At 35.1% G+C, this 25,710-nt stretch overlaps 1 protein-coding gene across 1 annotated transcript in view; it reads left to right on the top strand.

Moving 5' to 3' along the window:
• The window catches only part of Usp9x (ubiquitin specific peptidase 9 X-linked), a 136,719-nt gene that overhangs the window by 61,837 nt on the left and 49,172 nt on the right, over positions 1-25,710 (top strand). Inside the window, 11 exon segments of the mRNA XM_032889660.1 lie at positions 1,056-1,274; positions 5,022-5,137; positions 5,498-5,749; positions 5,824-5,962; positions 8,023-8,175; positions 9,683-9,772; positions 9,774-9,788; positions 11,563-11,769; positions 12,494-12,630; positions 14,256-14,389; positions 24,933-25,020. Coding sequence (XP_032745551.1) covers positions 1,056-1,274; positions 5,022-5,137; positions 5,498-5,749; positions 5,824-5,962; positions 8,023-8,175; positions 9,683-9,772; positions 9,774-9,788; positions 11,563-11,769; positions 12,494-12,630; positions 14,256-14,389; positions 24,933-25,020 — 1,550 coding nt within the window.

Here is a 25,710-nt window from a genome sequence, read left to right as displayed (position 1 = left end):
TATCAAATATGCTGCTATTTTATGTATTAAAGACAAAAGGCCCAAGAAGGGGAAAATATAGCACAGGTCTGGAGGCACCAGAAAGGTCAGTGTTATAGAAGTAATTGGGAAATGAACTCACATGTATATTTTAATTTGGGCACTTAAAGTTCCTAAGTATTTACATTATTGAGCTACTGTTTAAATAGTTCTGTAGTCTTGATGTAATTTACAGTTGTGATTTCTTTTTAAGTAAAGACTACTTAAAGTGGTCTCAGGTCCCTAATATCTCCAAATATTGAGCAGAGACAAAGACAAATACTTCAGTACTCATTATTTGTAGGATGAAATCAGATTTCACTTCTTTTAGTGAAAGAAGTTGTTTTTGGACTAAGAAGGTGCTGTAAATGCTACAAACCTGTTTCTCTGTATGAAAATAGTCATGAAGCAGATGATGGTTTGTTGTCTGAACCATTTTTTTTTTTCAATTACAACCATGGGGTAAAAGTCCCATCATCTGGTTTAACATAATTTCTTAGATTTAGAAATGTAGAGCTTGGCAGTGTATACTTTTCTATCTGGGATAACCTGATGTATTGTTTCAATTTTTAGAAAAAAGAATTTGTAGCAATTCTGAAGACATCAGAGTAGAATTTGTAGAGCTTGCGGCAGTGTATACTTTTCTATCTGGGATAACTGATATATTGTTTCAATTTTAGAAAAATGGGAATTTGTATCTGGTCTGAAGACATCAGAGTAGAATTTGGCTAGAGCTTGGCAGTGTATACTTTTCTATCTGGGATAACTGATATATTGTTTCAATTTTAGAAAAATGGGAATTTGTATCTGGTCTGAAGACATCAGAGTAGAATTTGGCTACTCATAATACCTATTTCATTTTTAAGCAAGTAGCTTTTTAAAAGCAAATTAATTTGGTCATAGTACTAGTGAATAAACTAGTATCTATCAGTATAAAAAATAAGGAGCTCATTTAATATCAAGGGTAATTAGTGTTACATCTGTTTGAAATTGCAGTGTTTTCACATTCTAAATCACCTTTCTCCCATATATAACAGAGATGTATTATTAACAATACTCATCGCCTGGTGGAGCTGTGTGTGGCTAAGTTAGCCCAAGACTGGTTTCCACTTCTAGAACTTCTTGCCATGGCCTTAAATCCTCATTGCAAATTCCATATCTACAATGGTACACGTCCCTGCGAGTCAGTGTCCTCAAGTGTTCAGTTGCCTGAAGATGAACTCTTTGCTCGTTCTCCAGACCCTCGATCACCAAAAGTATGTTAGTTTGTTGTTTTCAAATCTAAATATTAAGATTATTTTGTTCTACCACAGAACTTTAATTTCAGTCTACTGGCAAAAGACTGGTTTAATTATACTCTGAAAGAAGTCCTGCATTATGACTTGAATTCTTAATTTGTACCAAAGCTATATTTTTTGTTTGTAGTACTATTTGGTTTTTCTGTATAGTAATAGTTGACATCTGACAGCCAAATGTGTTTTGAGACTTTTATATATAGCACTAAGAGCCTTTTTGCATAGTCATAGCATTTTAGTTCAGTGCTTATGACTTCTTAAAATTTTTCTTCATATTAATTGACTATACTTAATTCCTGTTATCTTTTACTGAACCTGGAAATAGTCATAAATTGGGTTAATATATAACATCTCCTTTATAATAATAATAGAGGAGATTATGACTGATTAAAAACCTCAAGTGTGAATCAATAAGACCATGATGATTTTTTATATTCTAAATTTTTTAAACTTCAAAATAGATAAAATATATAATTATAAAATAGAAGCAGCGTAGTAAGTCTTTGAAATTTTACTAAAATATATATTTGAAAACAATTTTTATAGCGGTGTAAACAAGACTGTACTTGGTAGTTATTTTACTGTACACTTTAAATTTTATACTTTTAAGATTTTATTTTCTTTAGTGATAGCAATACATAATTTCTAAATTTAGGGACACTTTTTCAAGATTTATTTATTTTATTTCCATGAGTAATTTGCCTGTATGTTTGTTTGCACTATGTGCAAGCCTGGTGCTCTTCGGAGGCCAGAAGAAGGCATTGGATCTGCTGTAACTGGAGATGCACAGTGTTGTTAGTCACCATGTGGGTACTGGGAATTGAACCCAATTTCTCTGTAAGAACAAATTCGAGCCACCAATTGTGTTAAATTAAGAACTGTTATTTTTCCAGTCCATATTGTTGTCACTTGTTTTTGCTTGAGTAGCATCCAGTTGCCATCAAAGTAATGATCTTCAAAATCAAAAGTTCCATCTAGCTAGGCATGGTGATATACACTTTTAATCCCAGAGGCAGAGGCAGGTTGGATCTCTTAAGTTTGAGGTTAGCCTCATCTATAAAGTAAATTCCAAAACAGTACAGGACTATGAGAGATTATGGGATGAACATGGAGAAGTCTCTTCTATACCTATCAATTTCTTTTTATTCCATTTGTTTTTCTCAGTCATGTAATCTGCTTCAGGGGCTCAGAAATAACTCAATTTAACATGGCTAATGCAAAGATTTGGAGTGACTTCTGGCTGAAGATATTTTATGTATTTGAAATCTGATTCTTATACAAAAACTGTCAAGAATGACAGAGATTCAAAGTCTTGAAGTGGAGCTGGAGAGATGGCTCAGTGGCTAAGTATAAGTCCTGAGTTCAAATCCCAGCAACCACATGGTGGCTCCCAACCATCTGTAATGGGATCTGATGCCCTCTTCTGGTGTGTCTGAAGACAGCTACAATGTACTTAAATATAATCAATAAATACAAAGTCTTGAAGTTTAGTATATATTTTTGTTAGATTATAGTTATAATCCATGTTTCTGGAGAGTTGTCTTCTAGCTACTGAAATCTGAGGAATTTTTTGATATTTTTTCATTGTTGAATCTTTGTGAACTTTTAAAAAATTATCAAGAATGTATTGGTCAGAATTTTCAACTCTGTCATTAGTTGGTTGCAGACACTATGATATAAAAGAAACTCTCCAACGATTTAGCATCCTTAGGTTCACTATGTAGACCAGACTTAAGATAAGAGACCTGGCTCCTTCTGCCTCTGAGTGCTGGGATTAAAGGTGTGCTACTCACACCAGCGAGCATACATTCTTAAAAAGAACCATGTATAAAAATATGGGGTGAAACTACATTTTAAAAAGTGCATGCACATTCTAAGCTGAAGTCGTTTCAAAAAATCTGTAGGAGGACTGGTTTGATGTTGCCAGTTTGGGCATCTGATTCCTTCTAGCGTCCATAGGTGCAAAAAACTCTGAAACATAAATTCTTTTTAAAAAGGAGAAAATATACATAACTATGCCCTGGGTTTGGTCCCCAACTCCGAAAAAAAGAAAAAAGGAAAAAAAAAAAGTATTTCAGCTCAGTAGTCTTATTCTAGTTACCAAGACAATATCTCTCTGTGTAGTCCTGGCTATCCCGGAACTCACGGTCCAAGCTGGCCCTAAACTTGCAGGAATCCTCCTGCCTCTGCTTCCCAAGTGCTAGAATAGTTAAATGCATATGCCATCATGCTCAGTACTTAGTGAAGAAATTTAACAATATATTACCAAGTAATCCTAAAAAGAGATCTGGTAAGCTTTGGGCTTGGGGAAAGAGGGATTGCTCAGTGGTTAAAGAGCACTTGTTGCTCCTTTAGAGGAACTGGGTTGTTGACAGCACCCATATGGTAGCCACAATCATCCTTAATTTCAGCTCTAGTTCAGCTCTAGTAGATCCAAAGCTCTCTTGTGGTCTCTGGGCAGCAGGCATGCACATGGTGCAAATGCATGCTGACAAATACACACACACACACACACACACACAGAGAGAGAGAGAGAGAGAGAGAGAGAGAGAGAGGTGTTTAATGACCTAGAAATGCTTCTAAGAGCGAAGTAAAAGTAAAAAAAAAAATTGGTAGTTTAGATTTTTTAGATTTCTTAGAGAACTTAGAATTTATATTGCTACAATTCATTTTTTGTATTTGGTCTTTAAAACAAATATTAATAGCTGGGCTTGGTGAGGCACAGGCAGGTAGTGCATCTCTCTGAGGTTTGAGGCCAGCCTGGTCTAAAGGGCAAGTTCCAGGATAGCCACAGCTACACAAAGCAACCCTGTCTCAAAACAAACAAAACAAAATAAATATTAACATTAAAATCTTTTATTCAGCAGTCACCCTTTTAAAAATAGCTGTAGGTATTGTTTTGGCTTAGGGCATTAATAAAGAAATTGTCTTTCTTTCCCCTCACTGGTTTTTAAAACATGGCTCTTTAGAGGGTAGCAAAGTGTAAAAAAGGTTGTCTTAATACTTAGCTTTCAGATATATTTAATTCTCTTGTACTCTTTTAGTAAATTTTAAGTTGGTTCGGTTGCAAACTTGATTGAAAAATAATAAAATGGGAACCAAATATATTCATGTAAGTTAGCAAAAGCATCCAGACTTTCTAGTTAGTACTACCATATATTCCACATTATAATTCAGTTTTCTCTTTAATTTTTTCTCTTTTTGTTCATCCTGCAATGCAAGTATTTTATCGAACCTCTATGCCTTTGCTCATAGTAGACAGATGTTCTATTTCTGCAACAGTTTTCAGGTGACAGTTTACTTTTGAGCCTCAGGATTATTTGGAAAAATTAAATACTTACAACTACAATAAGAAATTGTCTCAGAATTTGTTACACTAGATTTTCTTTGATCTATTATTTAAGGTCTTTTTAACTTTTTACATTTTTTAATACAAGCGTTTTTAGGTATTTAGGAAAGCCATATACTCTTAAAAGTGGGATAGCTGAGACCAAAACATAGCTTTAATAAGCAATAGTGATACGAGCAGTATGTTCTTGTAATCTAATTCATGCTTACTATTTATTGCTGCTGCATCAGAGGTCTATTACTGTGAATGTTTGGAAGCCTTTTCAAGAATGATTTAAAATGAATTGGCTTTAATGTGTCAGTCATAATAGTACTTTGTTTATCCTCCAAGAAAGTAAATTTTTGTTCATTGTATTGCAGGGTTGGCTAGTGGATCTCCTCAACAAATTTGGCACTTTAAATGGATTCCAGATACTGCATGATCGTTTTATTAATGGATCAGCATTAAACGTTCAGATAATTGCAGCCCTTATTAAGTAAGTAACATGTTAAAGTGAAATGTTAAGTATGTTGTTAGTTTCTGTTTTTGTTTTGGCTCAATTTAGAAATGGAGTAATTGGGGCTGGAGAGACGACTTGGTGGTTAACTGGCTGTTCTTTCAGATCACCTGAGCTTTATTCCCTGCACCTGTCTATGGCAGGGAATAACTGTCTTTAACACCAGCTCTAGGAAAATCCAGCATCTCTGGCTTCTGAGGGCATCTGCATATACCTAATCCAAATGTGTAAACATATACACATGCAGAATGTTTTTTAAAATAATACATGTGCTATGAGAATTTACTAAATTGCTCTTAAGAAATCAAGTATTTACAGGAGTTTCCTATCTTCTTTCAGACCATTTGGACAGTGCTATGAGTTTCTTACTCTTCACACGGTGAAAAAATACTTTCTTCCCATAATAGAAATGGTTCCACAGTTTTTAGAAAACTTAACTGATGAAGAGCTGAAGAAAGAAGCAAAGAATGAAGCCAAAAATGATGCTCTCTCAATGATTATTAAATCATTGAAGAGTTTAGCTTCACGAGTTCCTGGACAGGAAGAAACTGTAAAGAACTTAGAAATATTTAGGTTAAAAATGATACTTAGGTAAGTTATTTATCGTGAAAATAATTGTTTACATGAATTTTTAGAATCAATCTACAACTGAATTTCTCTTACAGATTATTGCAAATTTCTTCCTTCAATGGAAAAATGAATGCACTGAATGAGGTTAATAAGGTGATTTCCAGTGTGTCATACTATACCCATCGGCATGGCAGTTCTGAGGAAGAAGAGTGGCTCACAGCAGAGAGGATGGCTGTGAGTAAATAAACACTTAAGCCTGGAATGGCTGTCAGTAAAATTAGTAATGTTAGCATTCTAAATTAGACTTGAAAATTGAATATTTTGATTAATTTACAGCTTTGTTAATCTTGAACTTTTTAAAGTAGCATACTTATTTGGTGGCTGAGTATGTCTTTGATAAATTTATTGTTGAATGTAATTATTAGATTATTGTAAGTTTTGCTATAGAAATTGTAGAAGTAAGCCCGAGAATGAGTGAGATAGTATTTGAAACATAATTGAACAAGGGGCATGTACATATGACCAATTCCAGTTAATGACTTGTAGACAGAAAATGCACAGGAGGATATTGTTAGGCACAACCAGAATCTTAGCACTGCGGAAGCAGAAGCAGGAATATTTGCTACATGCTTAAGGCCAGCCAAGGTTACATATTGAAACCCTGTCTCTCTGTCTCTGTCTCTATCTCTGTCTATTGTGTGTGTGTGTGTGTGTGTGTGTGTGTGCGCGCGCGCACACACACACACTAAGAGCCACACAAATTACTTTTATCTTGATTTTTGAGATTTTTTTTTTTTAAGATTCATTCATTTATTCTATATGAGTACACTATAGCTGCCTTCAGAAGAGGGCATCAGATCTCATTACAGATGGTTGTGAGCCACCATGTGTTTGCTGGGATTTGAACTCAGGACTCTTAGTCACTGAGCCATCTCTCCAGCCCGAGAATTTGTTTTTTTTTTTTTTTCTTTTTTCGGAGCTGGGGACCGAACCCAGGGCCTTGTGCTTGCTAGGCAAGCGCTCTACCACTGAGTTAAATCCCCAACCCTGAGAATTTGTTTTTAAAGTGCATAGTTTTGTATCATTTTGGCATTAAATACTTAGAAAACTTTTATGTTCTGCTGTAATAAGTTACTAACTATAAAACACATGTTATTTGAGTACATATGTGGCAATCATGAGACATCTATGGCAAACCAATGTCTTTACTTCCAAGAATCTCTTCTATTTCTATTAATGGTTTGAGAAATGATTAGAATGTGATTTAAAAAGAAAATAAGATGAAGTTTGAAGTGTAGCTTGTTCATAGAGGCCTTTGGTTTAGTTGTCAGCAGAAAGAAAAGTATACAGGATATTTAAACCATTCCCTGGGTTAGGAGGTCAAGTGGTAGATGTCTAGTTTTATATATGTTATGTGCCTGTTGGCATTGAAAATATTGTCGGTCCTTGAGCTGTGTGAACCATCCTAAAATATAGATATAAAATATCATTAAATGTATAAAAATTGTGGTAGTTTGACATTGGTATATATTTGTTATATTTTAGAAAAAAAATCCTTTAACAAGTTGTGAATTTTTAAACTTATATTAGCTAAAAAGATTCATATTTATAGCACATTTGGGCCTACCTATCTTTATTCTAAGAAAATTGAGTACTGGATTACCTTTTTTAAAAAAACTCATGATCCTACTTTAAAGTTAGGTAAATGATTGTCAAGCTGGCTTAGTCTAGCACAGTGATACAGAAACAAACAATGGAAGGTGTAGACTTGATTCAGATACCAGGGCCAATCAATATCTGAAAACCTGTTTACTGGGCTAAGAAAATGTATCTCTTACTTAGATTTCAAAGATGCAAGCGACAGTAGCATCCAATACATGGCAGTCAGTTAATAAATCAAAATCTTTTTAAAAGTATCTTTTAACCTAATACTTAAACCATTCTGGGGAAGAATTAGTTTAAGAAAGCAAATACCAAAGATGACCCTGTGCCTATTCTACTTAAACCTTAAGTGATGCATTTAAATAATATTTTTATGAGGTAAATGCTGGAATGTACAATATCTTTTTGATGATTTCAGTGTTTATAATTTATGGAGATATTCCCCAATAAATTACTTTGTCAGGTATGGATGTGGAGGCATGAAGAAAGTAATTTTTTATGAACACAGTGCATTCTTGCATATTATTTTGTAAATATGCTTTTGAAGTTCTATGTATTCTTTAAATTATATTTTAGTGCTTTAAAAAGGTGTTTTATTTTGTTCTAAAACCTGCTTTTTAAATTACATTTAGGAATGGATACAGCAGAACAATATTTTATCAATAGTTTTACGAGATAGTCTTCATCAACCACAGTATGTAGAGAAACTAGAAAAGATTCTTCGCTTTGTCATAAAAGAAAAAGCTCTGACCTTGCAAGATCTTGATAATATCTGGGCAGCACAGGTAAGAATCTTAAAACCTCTTACAAATGTTTGAATACTCAACAGTTCATATTTGGCAAATATTAAAGAGGCAAAATAAATAAAAATAAAGGAAACTGTGCTTGTGTATATCTGCAGTCTCAGCACATGGAAATTTACAAGTGGGGGAATCAAGTATTGAAGGTAGCTTGGGCTACAAAGCTCAAGCTTTGACCTAGAAAGCAAAGGCTAGGGATACATACATACAGCTCAGTGGCACACTGTGCTTGCCTTCGTACCAAAAAATAAAATATTATCTATTGGGAAAATATACACTTATCATTGACTTCTTAATAGACTTAAAAACCCTTCAGTATAGTTAAATCACTCAATTCCAAGACTTAAAACTTTTCAGAAGGATTAGCAACCTTTCTGAAAAGTTTTTAAAAGCCAGAAACTACAGAAACATTGTTGAGTTCTAATTTACAAAGCTTTTTTTCCCTTTTTTTTTATTTGATTTTTTTTTATTTACCTTTCAAATGTTATTCCCTTTCCCGGTTTCCCCTCCGTAAACCTCCTCTCCCATCCCCCTTCATCCTTCTTCTGTGAGGATATTCCCCTCACCCCTTCCCACCTCCCCACCCTGACATTCCCCTACACTGGGGGGGTCCAGCCTTGGCAGAACCAAGAGCTTCTCCTTCCATTGGTGCCCAACAAGGCCATCCTGTACACATATGCAGCTGGAGCCATGGGTCTGTCCTGGTACTCTTTGGATGGTGGTTTTAGTCCCTGGAGCTCTGGTTGGTTGGAAGCATTGTTGTTCTTATGGGGTTTAAAGCCCTTCAGCTCCTTCAATCCTTTCTCTAGCTCCTCCAATGGGGGAGATCATTTTTCAGTTCAGTGGTTGGCTGTGAGCATTCACCTCTGTATTTGTCATGCTCTGGCAGAGCCTCTCAGGAGACAGCTATATCAGGCTCCTGTCAGCATGCACTTTTTGGCATTAGCAATAGTGATTGGGTTTGGTGGCTGTATATGGTTGGGCTGGATCCCCAGGTGGAGCAATCTCAAAAGCTTTGGGTTTTTTGTTTTGTTTTGTTTTTTACTTTCTAGAAATATAGAAAATAGCTTTGCTTTTGACTATTTAAAGTTCCAGTATGGGAAAAGGATAATAATAATGTGCCTTACTTATGACATTAAAGTATATTCAATAAACTAATTAAAATTTTGATATTTCCTAAAGTACATGTTAACTCTGTATATGCAGAAATGAAATTGTCAGATTTTAGATCTAAAGAATCAATAGTTAAGAATTTTATGTAGCGATTAAATGGAAATGATGATGATTTCCTGGTGGTCACTAGCAATCAGTATAGATAATGTCATCCGTCCCCCCCCGGCCCCCCCCCCCCCGGATCTGAGGACCGAACCCAGGGCCTTGCGCTTGCTAGGCAAGCGCTCCACCACTGAACTAAATTCCCAACCCCCTAAATAATGTTTCTGTTGTTCACAGTCTTGTGTGCTATGTGATCTTTGTTTTTTTTTATCAATAGGCAGGGAAACATGAAGCCATCGTAAAGAATGTCCATGATCTACTGGCCAAATTGGCATGGGATTTTTCTCCTGAACAACTCGTAATCATCTTTTGATTGCTTTAAGGTAGTTATTAACACAACAGAGTTATTACCATTTTATATTTACATAGAATTGATTTATTACAGCTACAAGTTATTCTTAATCCACAAACGCTTAAAAAGCTCATGAGACCATTTCTGATATAAAAGGACTTTATCTGGTTTGGAAGACTTTGCCAGTGTTTTCTAAGAGCTTGAATGATAGATTTAGCCGTAATAAAGACTCTTGTTCAAAGTTCAGGTTACTGTTTTGAATTTCTTTTCCCAGTTTATTTGGAAATAGGTTGAAGTATAGAAAAGTAGTAAAGGAAGATTGTGAGAAACATAAGAGAGAGCAATAAAAGAAATATCAATACAATGGTGTTCTGGGGATATATACTGGGGTAAAGCATAACTTAATAGAAATGTAGCAGTTTACATGGCAGTGCCAGACCATACAGTCATACATTGGTTTTGTTATGTCCTTTTATATATCAGTCACTGAGATTCAGTGCATAGTTAACTGGTTAGTTAATTTGTGAATTAAGAACATGATATTATGAGAGTACTGACAAAGGGAGGGGCTTTTAACTGTTGGCACTATATCATTAGTCACCAAGTATTACTATTAAATATAAGTTGCTATAACACTTTGGAAGGTTATGTGGTATTTCTGATGAAGTATAATATTCTGGGAATATCAGTATAACTCAGCAGTAGAATGCTTGCCTGGCATAACGAGGCTCTCGTTCAGTCCCAAACCACATTGCATGTCCAAAAACCCACGAGCTAAAGTGGTTTGTAGTAGCTTACAAATGGCTCAGTAGAGAGGATATATAAGGGATGGAATACTCCATGGCAATGGGAATAAGCAAACAGGAGTGATTTAGCAACATGGGTAAATCTCATCGGCAGTATACTGAAAAAGCACTGAAACTATGTAGTAAGTTCTGTACCTTGATTAATTAACATAAATTTCAGAAATAGTCCCGGATGGGTCCTAGGATTCTATTCACCACAAACATACGGTTTTTAATGTAGGCAATGGTTACATAGATGTCTATACCGAATACTCTTATAACGAAACCAGTTCTTCTTCAATGTATATTTCACAGTAGGGAAGAAATGACCCTCTACCCCAGGCATATTAAGTCAGTCACTAGACATAAAGCCTAAAAGTCTATATTCACTAAGTTCAGATCAGTTTTAACACATTAAAAGTTGTAAATCAAATATCTTGTTGAAAATTTTACTGCTTTGAAGGGAACAATAATTCCTTAATTATTAAATGACTGTTTTATGCATTATTAAATTCATCATACATTTTTAACACAAAAAGATAAACTTGCTTTATACATTTTCCCCATCATTTGAAATATTGTTAAAGACATTTGTAGAAATAATGTAAGAGTTATTGTGAATGCCCTAAAGTTAATAGTCATACATCCTTAATATTGAGGCGAGTCCTGAATAGTGCTGCTATATGACCACTGACAGACTTGAAAGAAGAAAAGAAATAATACAATTATTACATCCTTTGGGTCGTCTTTCTCCCAGGATAATCTTTAGATAATTCCTTAATGATTATTGCTTAATGATTAATTGATTTCTCCTTTGATAAATGCTTATCAAGAGCTTGCTAAACAAACAGCAAGCACTTTTTTTTTTTTTAGTTGGGGAGCATCTTACTGTGTATCCCTGGCTGCTTATAGACCAGGTTGGCCTCAAACTCAAGATCTACCACACTACCCTAAAACCATAAAAAATGAAGAGGAAAAAAACGAAATGAGGGTTTTCATGTCATTTAAATGTCTTTCTAGGCCAGTTGGACAAATGCAAGTAAAAAGCAACGTGAAAAGCTCCTTGAGCTGATTCGTCGTCTTGCAGAAGATGATAAAGATGGTGTGATGGCACATAAAGTGTTGAACCTTCTGTGGAATCTAGCTCACAGTGATGATGTGCCTGTGGATATCATGGACTTGGCTCTCAGTGCTCACATCAAAATACTAGATTATAGTTGCTCCCAGGTAAGCAGGTGTTGTGTGGCTTGGTTATAAGACTTTTATGTTACTATAGTGCTAGATAGGATGGCTAAAGTACAGGATAATTTTGGTTATTGTAGCCTGATATTTTTAATGACTTCAAGAATTGATGTTCGTGTAAACCTGCCTTTCTTAGGTCTCTACAATAATGTTTTAAGAACCATCTGAGTCTCTATGAAAGGAAGTCATTTAGTGATAGTGTTGTCAACTATGTAGTAAAGGAATCAAATAGAATAGAAATATTACAGCTGAGTTAGGAATTTTGTAGATAAATACTTTCTTTGCTCATAAAAAAGATTAAGAACAATTAAATTTTCTAGGCAGTAGATCATAGCATTAGGATGTTGCATGTTAATGCATGATTCTGTGATGACATAGAATCTCTTAAGTTAAAACAATAAATCTTAAACCTAGTAAGTTGTAAGTCAAACTTGACATGTATATATGTATTTGATAAATTTTAGTGTTTTACTTTTTAGAGTTTGGTAGTAAATGATGAAGATAAGACATACCTTAAAAAATTAAACCTCAAAGTTACAGCATAGCATTTATTATATAAATCTTATAAGAAAAACTGACTATAATTCCGTGGATTATTGGAATTTAGCTTAATTTCATTATAATATACATTTATCTTTGAATACTGTGACTTAGATGAGATAGATTTCTCCTGAGTATTAATTTATATAAAATACTGAAATTGTTTAAGGACCGGGACACACAAAAGATCCAGTGGATAGATCGCTTCATAGAAGAACTTCGCACAAATGACAAGTGGGTCATTCCTGCACTGAAACAAATTAGAGAAATTTGCAGTTTGTTTGGTGAAGCACCTCAAAATTTGAGGTAAGACATTTAAAACTAGACAGTTTAAATATTTTTATTTATGGTTTGTTAATTTCAGTTGGTAAAAGAAAATTTTAAAGTAAATGGAGTGACAGGAAGCTTTAAGAAAAGGGGTCTTTTTGGAACAAAAGAATCTTTTGTCATTCCTAACTTCTCTGTTTCATTGATGAGGAAAGTAAGCTATTAAATCAAAGTGATCTTGCTGTTTCATGGATGTTTTCATAAAAAAAGGTTGTTTTTTAATTTTTAAAGTTAATTTAGAAGTTTAAATTGCATGGAAATTTAAATGATAGTAGATGGCATGATAGAACACTGAACTTTTTAATATCATTTCTTAAGTATACTATCTTAGGCCAGGCATGGTGAAACGTACCCTTAACCTAAGAACTAAGGAATCAGAGGTAGATGGATTTCTATAGTTTCCAGGCCAACCTGAGTTCTAGGCCAGCCAGGACTACAGAGTGAAGCCCTATCTCAAGCAAATCAAAAAAATGAAAAATTAACACACAAAAAATCAGGTGCTGAAGAGATGGTACAGTGCTTAAGAATACTGGATAGTCTTTTTAAAAGAAAATGAATTAATGGATAAAATAAATGTACTATCTTATGGTTTCAAAATCTGTTTATAAATACAAATTGCCCTCTTATTTTCTGGGAAGGAGTTAAAATGGTTGGCATAGAAAGGAAAAATTATGTGGAGTGGAAGAAAGCCTGAGTGTACTGGAACTAATATTCATAAATGAAGTGTGAACAATGCAATCATATAATTTTGGGAGTATTCTTTTAAAAAATCATGGTTTCCTTGTGTAATAGATGCAGATGGAGGAAAAAGTAATGTTTGTCAAAGTAATCTACTTTGAGTATGTTTGGCCCATGCTATATATGCCACTTGTCCTTTCTGAAATCTATTAACTTTCAGTTAAACATAGTATTCAGCTACTATCCTAGAAATTAATGTAATGACCTTCTCTATACCAGAATGGTAGTACAAGCCATGAAAGTTGACTTTGAAATTTGTTTTGTGACAAAACAAATTGAAAAGGAATTAAGTATCTTTCTGGTGACAAGAACAACTAGGCTGCAAACCAAATGTTCCCAGGCTATAACTAACTTAAACAGCTAATAGTTTTTAAAATTTACTACATTTTTTATTTTTGGGGGGATAGAGGATAGGAACTTATTTTTGTATGTCAGAGGACAACATGTTCTCATCTTCCAAAATGAGGATAAGGGGATCAAACTCAAGTTTCCAAACTGGCAGCAAGTGCCTTTTCCTGCTAAGCCATCTGTTTGGCCTCATTAATAATAAAAAATATTGACCAGCAATTGCAATCAATACTAGCTGTATGTACAAAGAAGTTTGGATTTTTGTAATTTTCAAAAAATCATGTATTCTTATTAAAATGCTTTGCTATTGCCACACTATAAGAATAGACACAAACTGATCTTGATTTTCAACTAATAGTTATTTTTTAACATTAATTTCTTTTAAATTGCTTAATGTCTTTAAGTAAATGAGTAAAGCTGACTGAGTTTTTAATTAGTAGATAGTAATTTAGTTGTAATAACACTTGATTACAAGAGTTTAATTGCCTAATTATATTGTTAAGTTCTTCTCGTTTCAGTCAAACTCAGAGAAGTCCCCATGTATTTTATCGCCATGATTTAATCAATCAACTTCAGCACAATCATGCCCTAGTTACTTTGGTAGCAGAAAACCTTGCAACTTACATGGAAAGCATGAGACTGTATGGCAGAGGTATGTATTGTAAGATATCTGAACTTTAGGAAGAAACAGCGACTGGTGTTTTCCATAAACTACCGCAGGTGTGACAATTTTATTTTAAAAAACTAATTCATTGGTTTTATGAATTCTTATTCTGTGACTTAAGATCAATATATATTCTCAGATCATTCATATATATATGTGTGTATATATATGTAAGTACATATGTATGTGTATATACACACATACATATATATACATATATACATGCACACACATATATAAAATGTTCAACACTTTTTACTTAGTGTTTGCCTTTCATAGTTAAGTTTGGTTTCTGTTTCGCCTCTACTTGGCACTGCCAGTCATTATTAAGAATTTCTTATGACCTTTTGAGATAATGTGTATGATTTCTTTTATTACTACATCAAATTTTAAGAAAACTTTTGCTTCTGTAAGTCTTTTTAAGTGTCTTCTATATGTGAAGCCTTATGTCAACATATTTTGACTTCTAAACATCATGTCAGAATCTCTTTACTAATGTGCTTTTTTTTCTGTATATCATTTCATTGTTTTCTTTTATTGGATATTTTCTTTATTTACATTTCAAATTTATCCCCTTTCCTGGTTTCCCCTCTGGAAACCCCTTGTCCCCCCTTCCTCTGCTTCTGTAAGGGTGCTCGATCACCCACTCCCATCTCCCTGCCCTAGCATTGCCCTACACTGGAGGATCGAACCTTCCCAGAACTAAGGGCTTCTCCTCCCATTGATGCCCAACAAGGCCATCCTCTTCTACATATGCAGCAGGAACCATTGGTCGCTCCATGTATACTCTCTTGGGAGTTTAGTCCCTGGGAGCTCTGGGCGTTGTGGTTGGTTGATACTGTTGTTCTTCTAATGGGGTCGCAAACTCCTTCAGTTCCTTCAGTCCTTTCTCTAATTCTTCCTTTGGGGACCCCGTTCTCAGTCCAGTGGTTGACTGCAAGCATCCACCTCTGTATTTGTCATGCTCTGGCACAGTCTCTCAGGTGACAGCTACATCAGGCTCCTGGCAGCATGCACTTCTTGGCATCCAAAATAGTGTCTGGGTTTGGTGACTGTATGTGGGATGAATCACGTGGTGGAGCAGTCTCTGGATAGCCTTTCCTTTAGTCTCTGCTCCACATTTTGGCTGTGTCCTTCTTGAACTTCATGTGATATGTAAATTGTATCTTGGGTATTCCAAGCTTTTGGGCTAATATCCACTTATCAGTGAGTGCATACCATATGTGGGTTTTTTTTGTGATTAGGTTACCTCACTCAGTATAATATTTTCTAGTCCCATCCATTTGCCTAAGAATTTCATGAAGTAATTATTTTTAATAGCTGCGTAGTACTCCATTGTGTTGGTGTATCATGTATTTTGTATCCATTCCTTTGTTGAAGGATATCTAGGTTCTTTCCAGCTTCTGGCTATTATAAATAAGGCTGCTATGAACATAGTAGAGCATGTGTCCTTGTTATATGTTGGTATAGCTGGGTCCTCAGGTAGTACTATGTCCAAATTTCTGAGGAACCGCCAGAGTGGTTGTACCAGTTTGCAATCCCACCAACAATGGAGGAGTGTTCCTCTTTCTCCACATCCTCACCAGCGTCTGCTGTCACCTGAGTTTGTTATCGTAGCCATTCTGACTGGTGTGAGGTGGAATCTCAGAGTTGATTTGATTTGCATTTCCCTTATGACTAAGGATGTTGAACATTTCTTTAGGTACTTCTCATCCGAATTCAATATTCCCAGCTAAGAATTCTTTGTTTACTTCTGTACCCCATTTTTAATAGGATTATTTGATTCTCTGAAGTCTAACTTCTTGAGTTATTTGTGTATATTGGATATTAGCCCTCTATCAGATGTAGGATTGGTAAAGATCTTTTCCCAATCTGTTGGTTGCCATTTTGTCCAGATGACAGTGTCTTTTGCCTTAAAGAAGTTTTGCAATTTTATGAAGTCTCGTTTGTTGATTCTTTACTTTAGAGCATAAGCCATTGGCTTCTGTTCAGAAAATTTTCACTTGTGCCATGTGTTCAAGGCTCTTCCCCATTTTCTCTTCTTTTAGTTTGAGTGTATCTGGTTTGATTGGAGGTCCTTGATCTATTTGGACTTGAGCTTTGTATAAGGAGATAAAAGTGGATCAATTTGCCTTCTTCTACATGCTGACCTCCAGTTGAACAAGCACCATTTGTTGAAAATGCTATCATTTTTCCCACTGGATGGTTTTAGCTTCTTTGTCCAAAGTCAAGTGACCATAGGTGTGTGGGTTCATTTCTGAGTCTTAAATTCTATTCCATTCCTGTCTATACCAATACCATACAGTTTTTGTCACAATTGCTTGGTAATCCAGCTTGAGGTCAGGGATGGTAATTCTATTAGAAGTTGTTGAGAATAGTTTTTGTTATCCTAGGTTTTTTTGTTATTCCAAATGATTTTTCAAATTGTTTTTTCTAACTCTATGAAAAATTGAATTGGAATTTTGATGGAAATTGCATTGAATCTATAGATTGCTTTCGACAAGATAGCCATTTTCACTATATTAATCCTGCCATCTTCTGAAATCTTTGATTTCTTTCTTCAGAGACTTGAAGTTCTTGTCATATAGATCTTTCACTTGCTTGGTTAGAGTCACACCAAGATATATTATTTGGGACTATTGTGAGGGGTGACATTTCCCTGATTTCTTTCTCAGCCTGATTATCCTATGAGTAGAGGAAGGCTACTGATTTTTTGAGTTAATTTTATACCCAGCCACTTTGCTGAAGTTAAGAGGTTTAGGAGTTCTCTGGTGGAATTTTTACGGACACTTACGTATACTATCATATCATCTGCAAATAGTGACATTTTTGATTTCTTCCTTTCTACTTTGTATCCCTTTGACCTCCTTTTGTTGTCTAATTGCTCTGGCTAGGACTTTCGATACTATATTGCACAAGTAGGGAGAGAGTGGGCAGCCTTGTCTAGTCCCTGATTTTTGTGGGATTGCTTCAACTTTCTCTCCATTTAGTTTGATATTGACTGTGGTTTGCTGTATATTGCTTTTCCTATGTTTAGATATGGGCCTTGAATTCCTGACCTTTCCAGGACTTTTATCATGAAGGGGTGTTGAATTTTGTCAAATGCTTTCTCAGCTTTTAATGAAATGACCATGTGGTTTGTTTTCCTTTGAGTTTGTTTATATATTGGATTACATTGATGTATTTCTGTATATTGAAACATCCTTGCATTCCCGGGATGAAGCCTACTTGATTATGGTGATTGATCATTTTGATGTGTTTCTTGGGGATTCCATTTGTGAGAATTTTATTGCTTTTTTAAATCGATATTCATAAGGGAAATTGGTCTGAAGTTCTCTTTTTTTGTTGGGTCTTTATTTGGTTTAGATATAAGCATAATTGTGGCTTCATAGAAGGAATGGGTAGTGTTCTGTCTGTTTCTATTTTGTGGAATAGTTTGAACAGTATTGTTCTGGCGTCTTCTATGAAGGTCTGATAGAATTCTGCACTGAACCCATCTGGTCCTGGGCTTTTTTTGGTTGGGAGACTTTTAATGAGTGCTTCTATTTCTTTAGGGGTTATGAGGTTGTTTAAATGGTTTATCTGTTCCTGATTTAACTTTGGTACCTAGTATCTGTCTAGGAAATTGTCCCATTTCCTCCAGATTTTCCAGTTTTGTTGAATATAGGCTTTTGTATAGGATCTGATGATTTTTCTAATTTCCTCAGTTTCTGTTGTTATATCTCCTTTTTCATTTCTGGTTTTGTTAATTTGGATATTCTCTCTGTGTCCTCTGGTTAGTCTGGCTAAGGGTTTATCTATCTTTTTGGTTTTTTTCCCTTTTTTTTTTTTTTTTGGAGCTGGGGACAGAACCCAGGGCCTTGTGCTTGCTAGGCAAGTGCTCTACCACTGAGCCAAATCCCCAACCCCGTTATCTATCTTTTTGATTTTCTCAAAGAACCAGCTTTTGATTCTGTTGATTCTTTGTATAGTCCTTTTTGTTTCTACTTGGTTGATTTCAGCCCTGAGTTTGATTATTTCCTACTATCTACTCCTCTTAGGTGTATTTGTTTCTTTTTGTTCTAGAGCTTTCAGGTGTGCTGTCAAGCTACTAGTGTATGCTCTCTCCAGTTTCTTTTTGGAGGCGCTCAGAGCTATGGGTTTTCCTGTTAGCACTGCTTTCATTGTGTCCCATGAGTTTGGGTATGTTGTATCCTCGTTTTCATTAAATTCTAAAAAGCCTTTAATTTATTTCTTCTTTGATCAGGTTATCATTGAGTAGAGCATTGTTTAACTTCCATGTGTATGTTGGCTTTCTGTTGTTTTTGTTGTTATTGAAGACCAGTCTTAGTCCATGGTGATCTGATAGGATGCATGGGATTTTTTCAATCTTCTTGTCTCTTTTGAGGCCTGTTTTGTGACCAATTATATGGTCAATTTTTCAGAAGCATGAGTTGCTGAGAAGAAGGTATATTCTTTTGTTTTAGAATGAAATGTTCTATAAATATCTGTTAAATCCGTTTGGTTCATAACTTCTGTTAGTGTCTCTGTTTAGTTTCTGTTTTCATGATCTGTCCATTGATGAGAGTGGGGTGTTGAAATCTACTATTATTGTGTGAGGTGCAATGTATGCTCTGAGCTTTAGTAAGGTATCTTTTATGAATGTAGGTGCCCTTGCATTTGGAGCATAGATATTTAGGATTGAGAGTTTTTTTCTTTGATGATTATGAAGTGTCCTTCCTTATCTTTTTTGATAACTTTTGGTTGAAAGTCGATTTTATTCCATATTAGAATGGCTACTCAGCTTGTTTCTTGGGACTATTTGCTAGGAAAAATGTTTTCCAGTCTTTTACTCTAAGGTAGTGTCTGTCTTTGTCTCTGAGGTGTGTTTCCTATAATGCGGTAAAATGCTGGGTCCTGTTTACGTATCCAGTCTGGTATTCTATGTCCTTTTATTGGGGAATTGAGTCCATTGATGTTGAGAGATATTAAGGAATAGTGGTTGTTGTTTCCTGTTGTTTTTGTTGTTAGAGGTGGAATTATGTTTGTGTGGCTATCTTCTTTGTGATTTGTTGAAAATTATTTCCTTTCTTTTGCTAGGGTATAGTGTGCTTCTTAGTAAACACTCTTTGTTTTATGTCATGTTTATAGTCCAGCATTCCCAAAAGAAAAGCCATTTCCTAATGTTCTGGTTTGTCCCTACCATAGAGAACTTTATGTAGTTTCAATGCTACAGGCTGAATTATACATGATTCCTGTATATACCATTCACTTGCTATGTTATTAAATTTACAGAATATATATTAAAAATGAAGATTTGTAACACTATTTCAGTGTTGCAAGAATGGACTTGACATTCAATTAAATTCATAGTGCTTATAGATTACTAAACTTCTGTTTTAACATTAAAAATTCAGATAAACATAATTAAAAATAACTCTTCGGATAGTCCTACTGATTTTGTTGACTCTGCTGTTAGATTTCTCCCTTTTGGGCCAGCTGAGTCCTCCTAGATGTGGTTGGTGCCAGATAAATATTTAAAGCATTAGGCAGTTGAGGAAGCACCAAATAGTGATCTTAATCTTAAATTTTAATCTTAAATTTTAATTTTAATCTTAAATCGTTTCTCATCGCCATGATCGAACATTGAAGGCCATGTAGATATACAACCATGTGGTATGTTTTCTATACCAGAGAAAACCAAAATGTGATGAGAAAAGGTCATAAGCTCTGTACATAGACAGTCAAGCATTGAGATTTAATTCATCAGACTTTTTTCTATGATCTCTTGGTGATACAGCCTTTTTAATTATCAATTCAGACTTTGCCCCAAGGTAAGTATGATACAGGCTATATTTTCTTCTCAGAAATTGGAAAATGTGCTTTTGGGTGCTTAGGAGTTTTAGTTAGGGTGTGTAGTTTCAGTTCAGCCTCACTAAGGTTTTCTATTCCATTTCAGTCAAATTTTACACGAATGCTTGCATTTTTCAAGGCTTTTTTCTTTTTTAGAGATTTATTTATTTATTATCAGTAAGTACACTGTAGCTGCCTTCAGACACACCAGAAGAGGGCATCGGATCTCACTACAGATGGTTGTGATCCACCATGTGGTTGCTGGGATTTGAACTCAGGACCTTTGGAAGAGCAGTCGGTGCTCTTCACCACTGAGCCATTTCTCCAGCCCCCTTTTTTCTTTTTTCTTATATTGTCTATTTTGCTGTCAATACGTGTCAGTTCACACATATATTGTCCAAGTCTGATATATGAATGACTGACTCAAACGTAGTATTTTTTATGACCATCGCTAAGTTACTTGTGCTAAAACAATATCTGGCACATAGTAAGCACTGGATTTTTTTATATTTTCCTCTGAATTGATACCACATATCTCTTTGTCTTAGTCTGTATACTATTTCACTATAATAGCACTATTGTACGGAACACTAGTATATGTTTTATACTTATTTCAATATGGGCAAGAGGTAATTTTTAATGCTACTAAAATCCTATTGAATGCACATTAAGTTACTTCTGTGATAGTAATGTCTGCCAACATTTTTGAATTTGCAAGTGTGCAGTAAATTACAGAATTTGTTGCTTGTGCATGGTGAATGTGTTGGGTGACTCTCATTATAAATGAGATGCTTATCAGAATAACGTCAAACTTCTACAGTTAACTGATAATCTGAATTACATGTAACCATTGCATCAACATTAAGTATATGTTCTGTTTATATTTCATTACCATAAGCATCTTCAGCTTGGATGGGAATGCTTATCAGTCAAATGGTTAAAATGTTTCAAGTTCTACATTGGGATTGTTTTTGTCTTGGTCAATGCTGCTGTTCTTCACAACTCTAACTCCTCTTCCTCCTCCTCTTTTCCTCTTCTCCTCCTCTTCTTCCTCTTCCTCTTCCTCTTCCTCCTCCTCCTCCTCCTCCTCCTCCTCCTCCTCCTCCTCCTCCTCCTCCTCCGGAGAAAGAAAGATCTTACTGTATAATTCAGGCTGTCTTGAAACTGTAAACAAATCTGCCCTTGATCTCCATGAAATCTGCTTCTGCCTCCCAAGTACTGTAACTAAAGGCTGCACCACTATACCCAGCACCATCTTCTATATCAACTTTCTTAAGTAACGAAAGAGGAACTTACTAAAATTTTTACCAATATTTGCCTATGTGTTGTAACTACTAGTGCTTTCATATGCTGGTGCTTACCCATCTTCCTTGAGTTTTTCTGTACAGACTGCATAGCAAAGTGTAAACCACCTTTCAGTTGTCACTGAAGCTTTAGTTCACTGCAAGGATAGTTATTGTGCTGACCTCAACACTTACTAGAAATGTGATTTGCTTCATCGCTTTTCCTTGTTCTCAGCCATGAAGTACAAACTGTATATGGGTTTTAAAAATATAGTATTAACTACTTTGTTAGCATTTTCTACCTACTACTTATCTGGAGAAATGGATGTTTTGGGGCCTGAAGCAAGGACTTCTTACTTGCAAAAGTATAAAAGTGATCAAAGAATCAAGTTTATGTTTAAAGAATGAAGAATTAGGTGTTTATTTGCCAAAACTAGAACAAAATAATTAAAATAACTATACACATTGAATAAATAAAATATAAACTCATAAAGGAAAATAAAAGTCAGTGGACCTTGACAAAACAAAACATTTAAATGGATAAAAATAATTTTAAAGTGCTTAAAAATTGTTATAAGGAGTTATAACAAATCTAGATCTCAGAACTAGCATTTGAGCTACAACTCGTTCGCCATGAAAAAACTATTCTGGACTAGTTTGACTAAGGAGTAGTCAGTCTCCCTCTCCACAGCTCCTAGTCTAGGATTGCACTTGGTTTCTTGCACAGTAAGCTGTTAGCCTTCTTTTTCCTAGTCCTTGTTACAGATGCCTTCTTTAATATGCAGATGTGACTTCATTACCCTGCCCATTCCGTATCTATTAAGTTAAAACTTCAAACATTATATGCCGGCATTAGGGCACTAATTACCACCCCCAAGCTGGCTCCAGTTGTCTATACCAGGGGAAATTAATGGCCCTATTTTTACCCTTGCACATATTGATAACTCAGATATCATTCTCGAAAAAGCTGGATGCTGTCTTGTCTCTGATTCCTACCTAAGTAACACAGACATTCTACCCAAAGGGTGGAGAGAAGGCATAGGGACAGAGTTTCCACAGTTGGTTATATTTGAAGAAACCAGAACATTCCATGTCATGTAATTTGTCTACAAAGAGATGGATGAAGAACATCTAAAAGGATTGTAGCTCCCTCTTAACTGCTGTCACCAAGTGAAATGGTACGGCAAACAAGTTTCCACCTAGAAGGCAAAATGAGCCCTTCTGTGATCCCAGTCTCACAGAGTACTCAATAATGCTGTGTAAGTGCGTTAAGCTACGTCACCTACTCAGGGCTGGATATGAAACAGGTTGAAATTTCTTCAGAGAAACTATAGGTGGCTAGTAAGAACTTTAAAAGATGTTCAATATCATTAATTTTAAAAAAAATGGGCCAAGGGTTAGGGATTTAGCTCAGTGTTACAGCGCTGTTTAGCAAAACCGCAAAAGGCCCTGGTTGGTTCCCAGCCTCCAAAAAAAAAGAAAAAATGTAAGCCAAAACCACGGTGAAGCAAGAATATATATTGTGATATAGGATAACACTTTGGTATTGCTGAGACTGTTCAGAAATTAGATCTTAATTCTTTGTGACCATATTTATTAACTAGATTGGCAGTTCTTCTAAATATTATACAGAATCTAGTATGGCCCATACTCAAGTAAAATGGAAACAAACTATTTAAAAACTTGGAAATGAATATTTATAGCAAACTTGTTAACAATAGCCTAAAGTAGAAATAATAAAAATTGATATGTCCATAGAGTAAAATACTGCTCATCATGTCAAAAGAATAACATTCTACAATATACATGAATCTTGAAAACTTGCTAATGTGGGGGAGCACTGATAAATTTGTGCTCCCCAATATGACTATGTTATAATTACACATATGAAATGCCTCAGATAATACTCAGTCTGTGTATGGAGAGGAAACAAAAATGATTTGTACAATCTCTAAGATGAAAAATGTAGTACACTATAAGACTGGTAATTACACAACTCTCTCAAAAACCTGAAGACTTTAAATTGATGATGTTGGTGATGATTAAAATAATTTTTATTTGCTTGAGGTGGGAGCTCATAACCTTTAATCTCAGCACTCAGCAGGCAGATTTCTGTTAGTTTATACAGGGAGTTCCAGGACAGCCAGGGATACACAGAGAAACTTTGTCTTGAAAAATGAAAAAAGTTTATTAACAGATGAACTTAATTGATTTTGATGTATTTATTATTATATGTGAATGAGTGTTTTCCAGGTATGTATGTGCACTATATTCATGTCTGGTGCATAAAGCTGTCAGAAGAGGACATCAGATCTCCTGGAAGTGAAGTTACCAGTTTGAGCCACTCTGTGTTGTGCTGGAAAATGAACCCAGCCTCCTGCAAGAGCAACAAGTAGTCTTACCCACTGAACCAATTCTCCAACCCCAACTTAATTTTTCATAATGAATTCTAAAATAACTCTCACAACTTGATACTTAAATTAATGAGAACTGATTTTGTGTTGGTTATCTGCCAACCAATTTTCTAAGATTCTTTAATTGATTGTATATATTTCCTCCATGGGATACCTGCTACATAGATAATACAAGTCAGGAATGGTTGTCTTCTTTTTTTGCTAGCAAACCAAAGAATTGTTGAGATTACTACTTACAGTAAAATTATCAGCTTTTATATTTGTTTTTGAGACAGGATCTTTCTATGTATCCATGCCTGGCCTGAAACTCAACTGTATACACCAACTGAACTCAGACTCACAAAGATCTGCCTGCCTCTGCCTCCCCATTGCTGAGACTATAGGTGTCCACCACCATTTCCCATGTCTTACAAAGCTAGAGTCTTTATTTCTTGACTTTTCTCGATTATTGTTTGGGTTTCCTTGGACTTTTTCAAAGCTCTATGTCCAAAGTGTTCATAATTGAACACAGAATGGAGTAGGGTGAATTGCTAAAACCAATGGGACAAAAATAGCATCTTGACAGTGAAGAAGCCTGGTGGAAACCATTTCAACAATGTAATCAAAGAGCATCGTGAGGATTGCCACAAAGTGACATGATCTGCCTTCTGATTGTTGATACCAGGAGGATATAGCATCACTTCTCTAAAACTCTTGCCTAGAATTTATAGCCCAAATATATGAAGGAGGAAAAGGATTGTTCTAAAGAGTTTTGGTGGCACATTTAACCGACCACTTCCTTTGGGTTTTATAAAACGAATGTATATTTCATTAGGATATTAGATGGGTTGGAAAGCACCAATTATCAATGTACCAGTTAATAGATTTGCACTTGCCTTATATAATGATTGAACAATGACTTTTTCTTTTGAGCTGACAGGTTACTTGGTTGAAATCAACAATGGTATGATTATTCATATATATATATATATAATGCATCTTTTTAATTTTCTTAATTTGCAGACAATGAAGACTATGACCCACAAACTGTGAGAGTGGGAAGTAGATATAGTCATGTTCAAGAAGTCCAAGAACGTCTTAACTTTCTTAGGTTTGTTTAATATAATTAGTATTGTTCTCTGACCAGAGTATACTGACTGAATATGCTGTCTTTGTTGATTTTTCCCTTTGCCACAGCTTCCTATGTTGCTGAATACTATAAAGTTAAAGTGGATTGTAACATTCATTTCATTTTTTTTTATGCTGGAAATGTTTACTTTTAGAGGACAATATTTTAGATTTTTTTTTGTTTACATTCCAAATGTTGACACACACACCCCCGTCCTCCTTCCCAGAGTTCTTCACCCCACCCCCCCTCCTTAGAGGACAAACTTTTATACATTGATACAAACCAGATGGAGAACCATACTATCATTAGTACCATCAGAACTAAACAATTGAGAGAAAAGTTCTTTTGGACCAAAGCAGTCTGAGCCCTGTAGTACATTGTTCTACAGTGGCCGGCAAAGGCAGTTTGAAATCATGTTATTAATACATCTTCTCTAAGAAGGGTGAGGAAAATGGATATGTTTCATTAAACCACATTGGAATCTTCCAAAGATTTGCTCCATGATATCAACTTTTAGTGAATAATCCTTTACAGATTTGAAAAGTCCCTTGTATTTAAAGGTTTATAACAAGGGGTACATCTTAAGAAGGCAGACAAGTCCTAAATATCAGTAAATCTGAAAATTGGTTGCATTTGTTGCTCTGATATAGGTAGGTCCTGGAGAGTATTTTT

The sequence above is a fragment of the Rattus rattus genome, chromosome X, assembly GCF_011064425.1.
Source record: "Rattus rattus isolate New Zealand chromosome X, Rrattus_CSIRO_v1, whole genome shotgun sequence".
NCBI lineage: Eukaryota > Metazoa > Chordata > Mammalia > Rodentia > Muridae > Rattus > Rattus rattus.
This window is presented reverse-complemented; position numbering and strand designations above follow the sequence as displayed.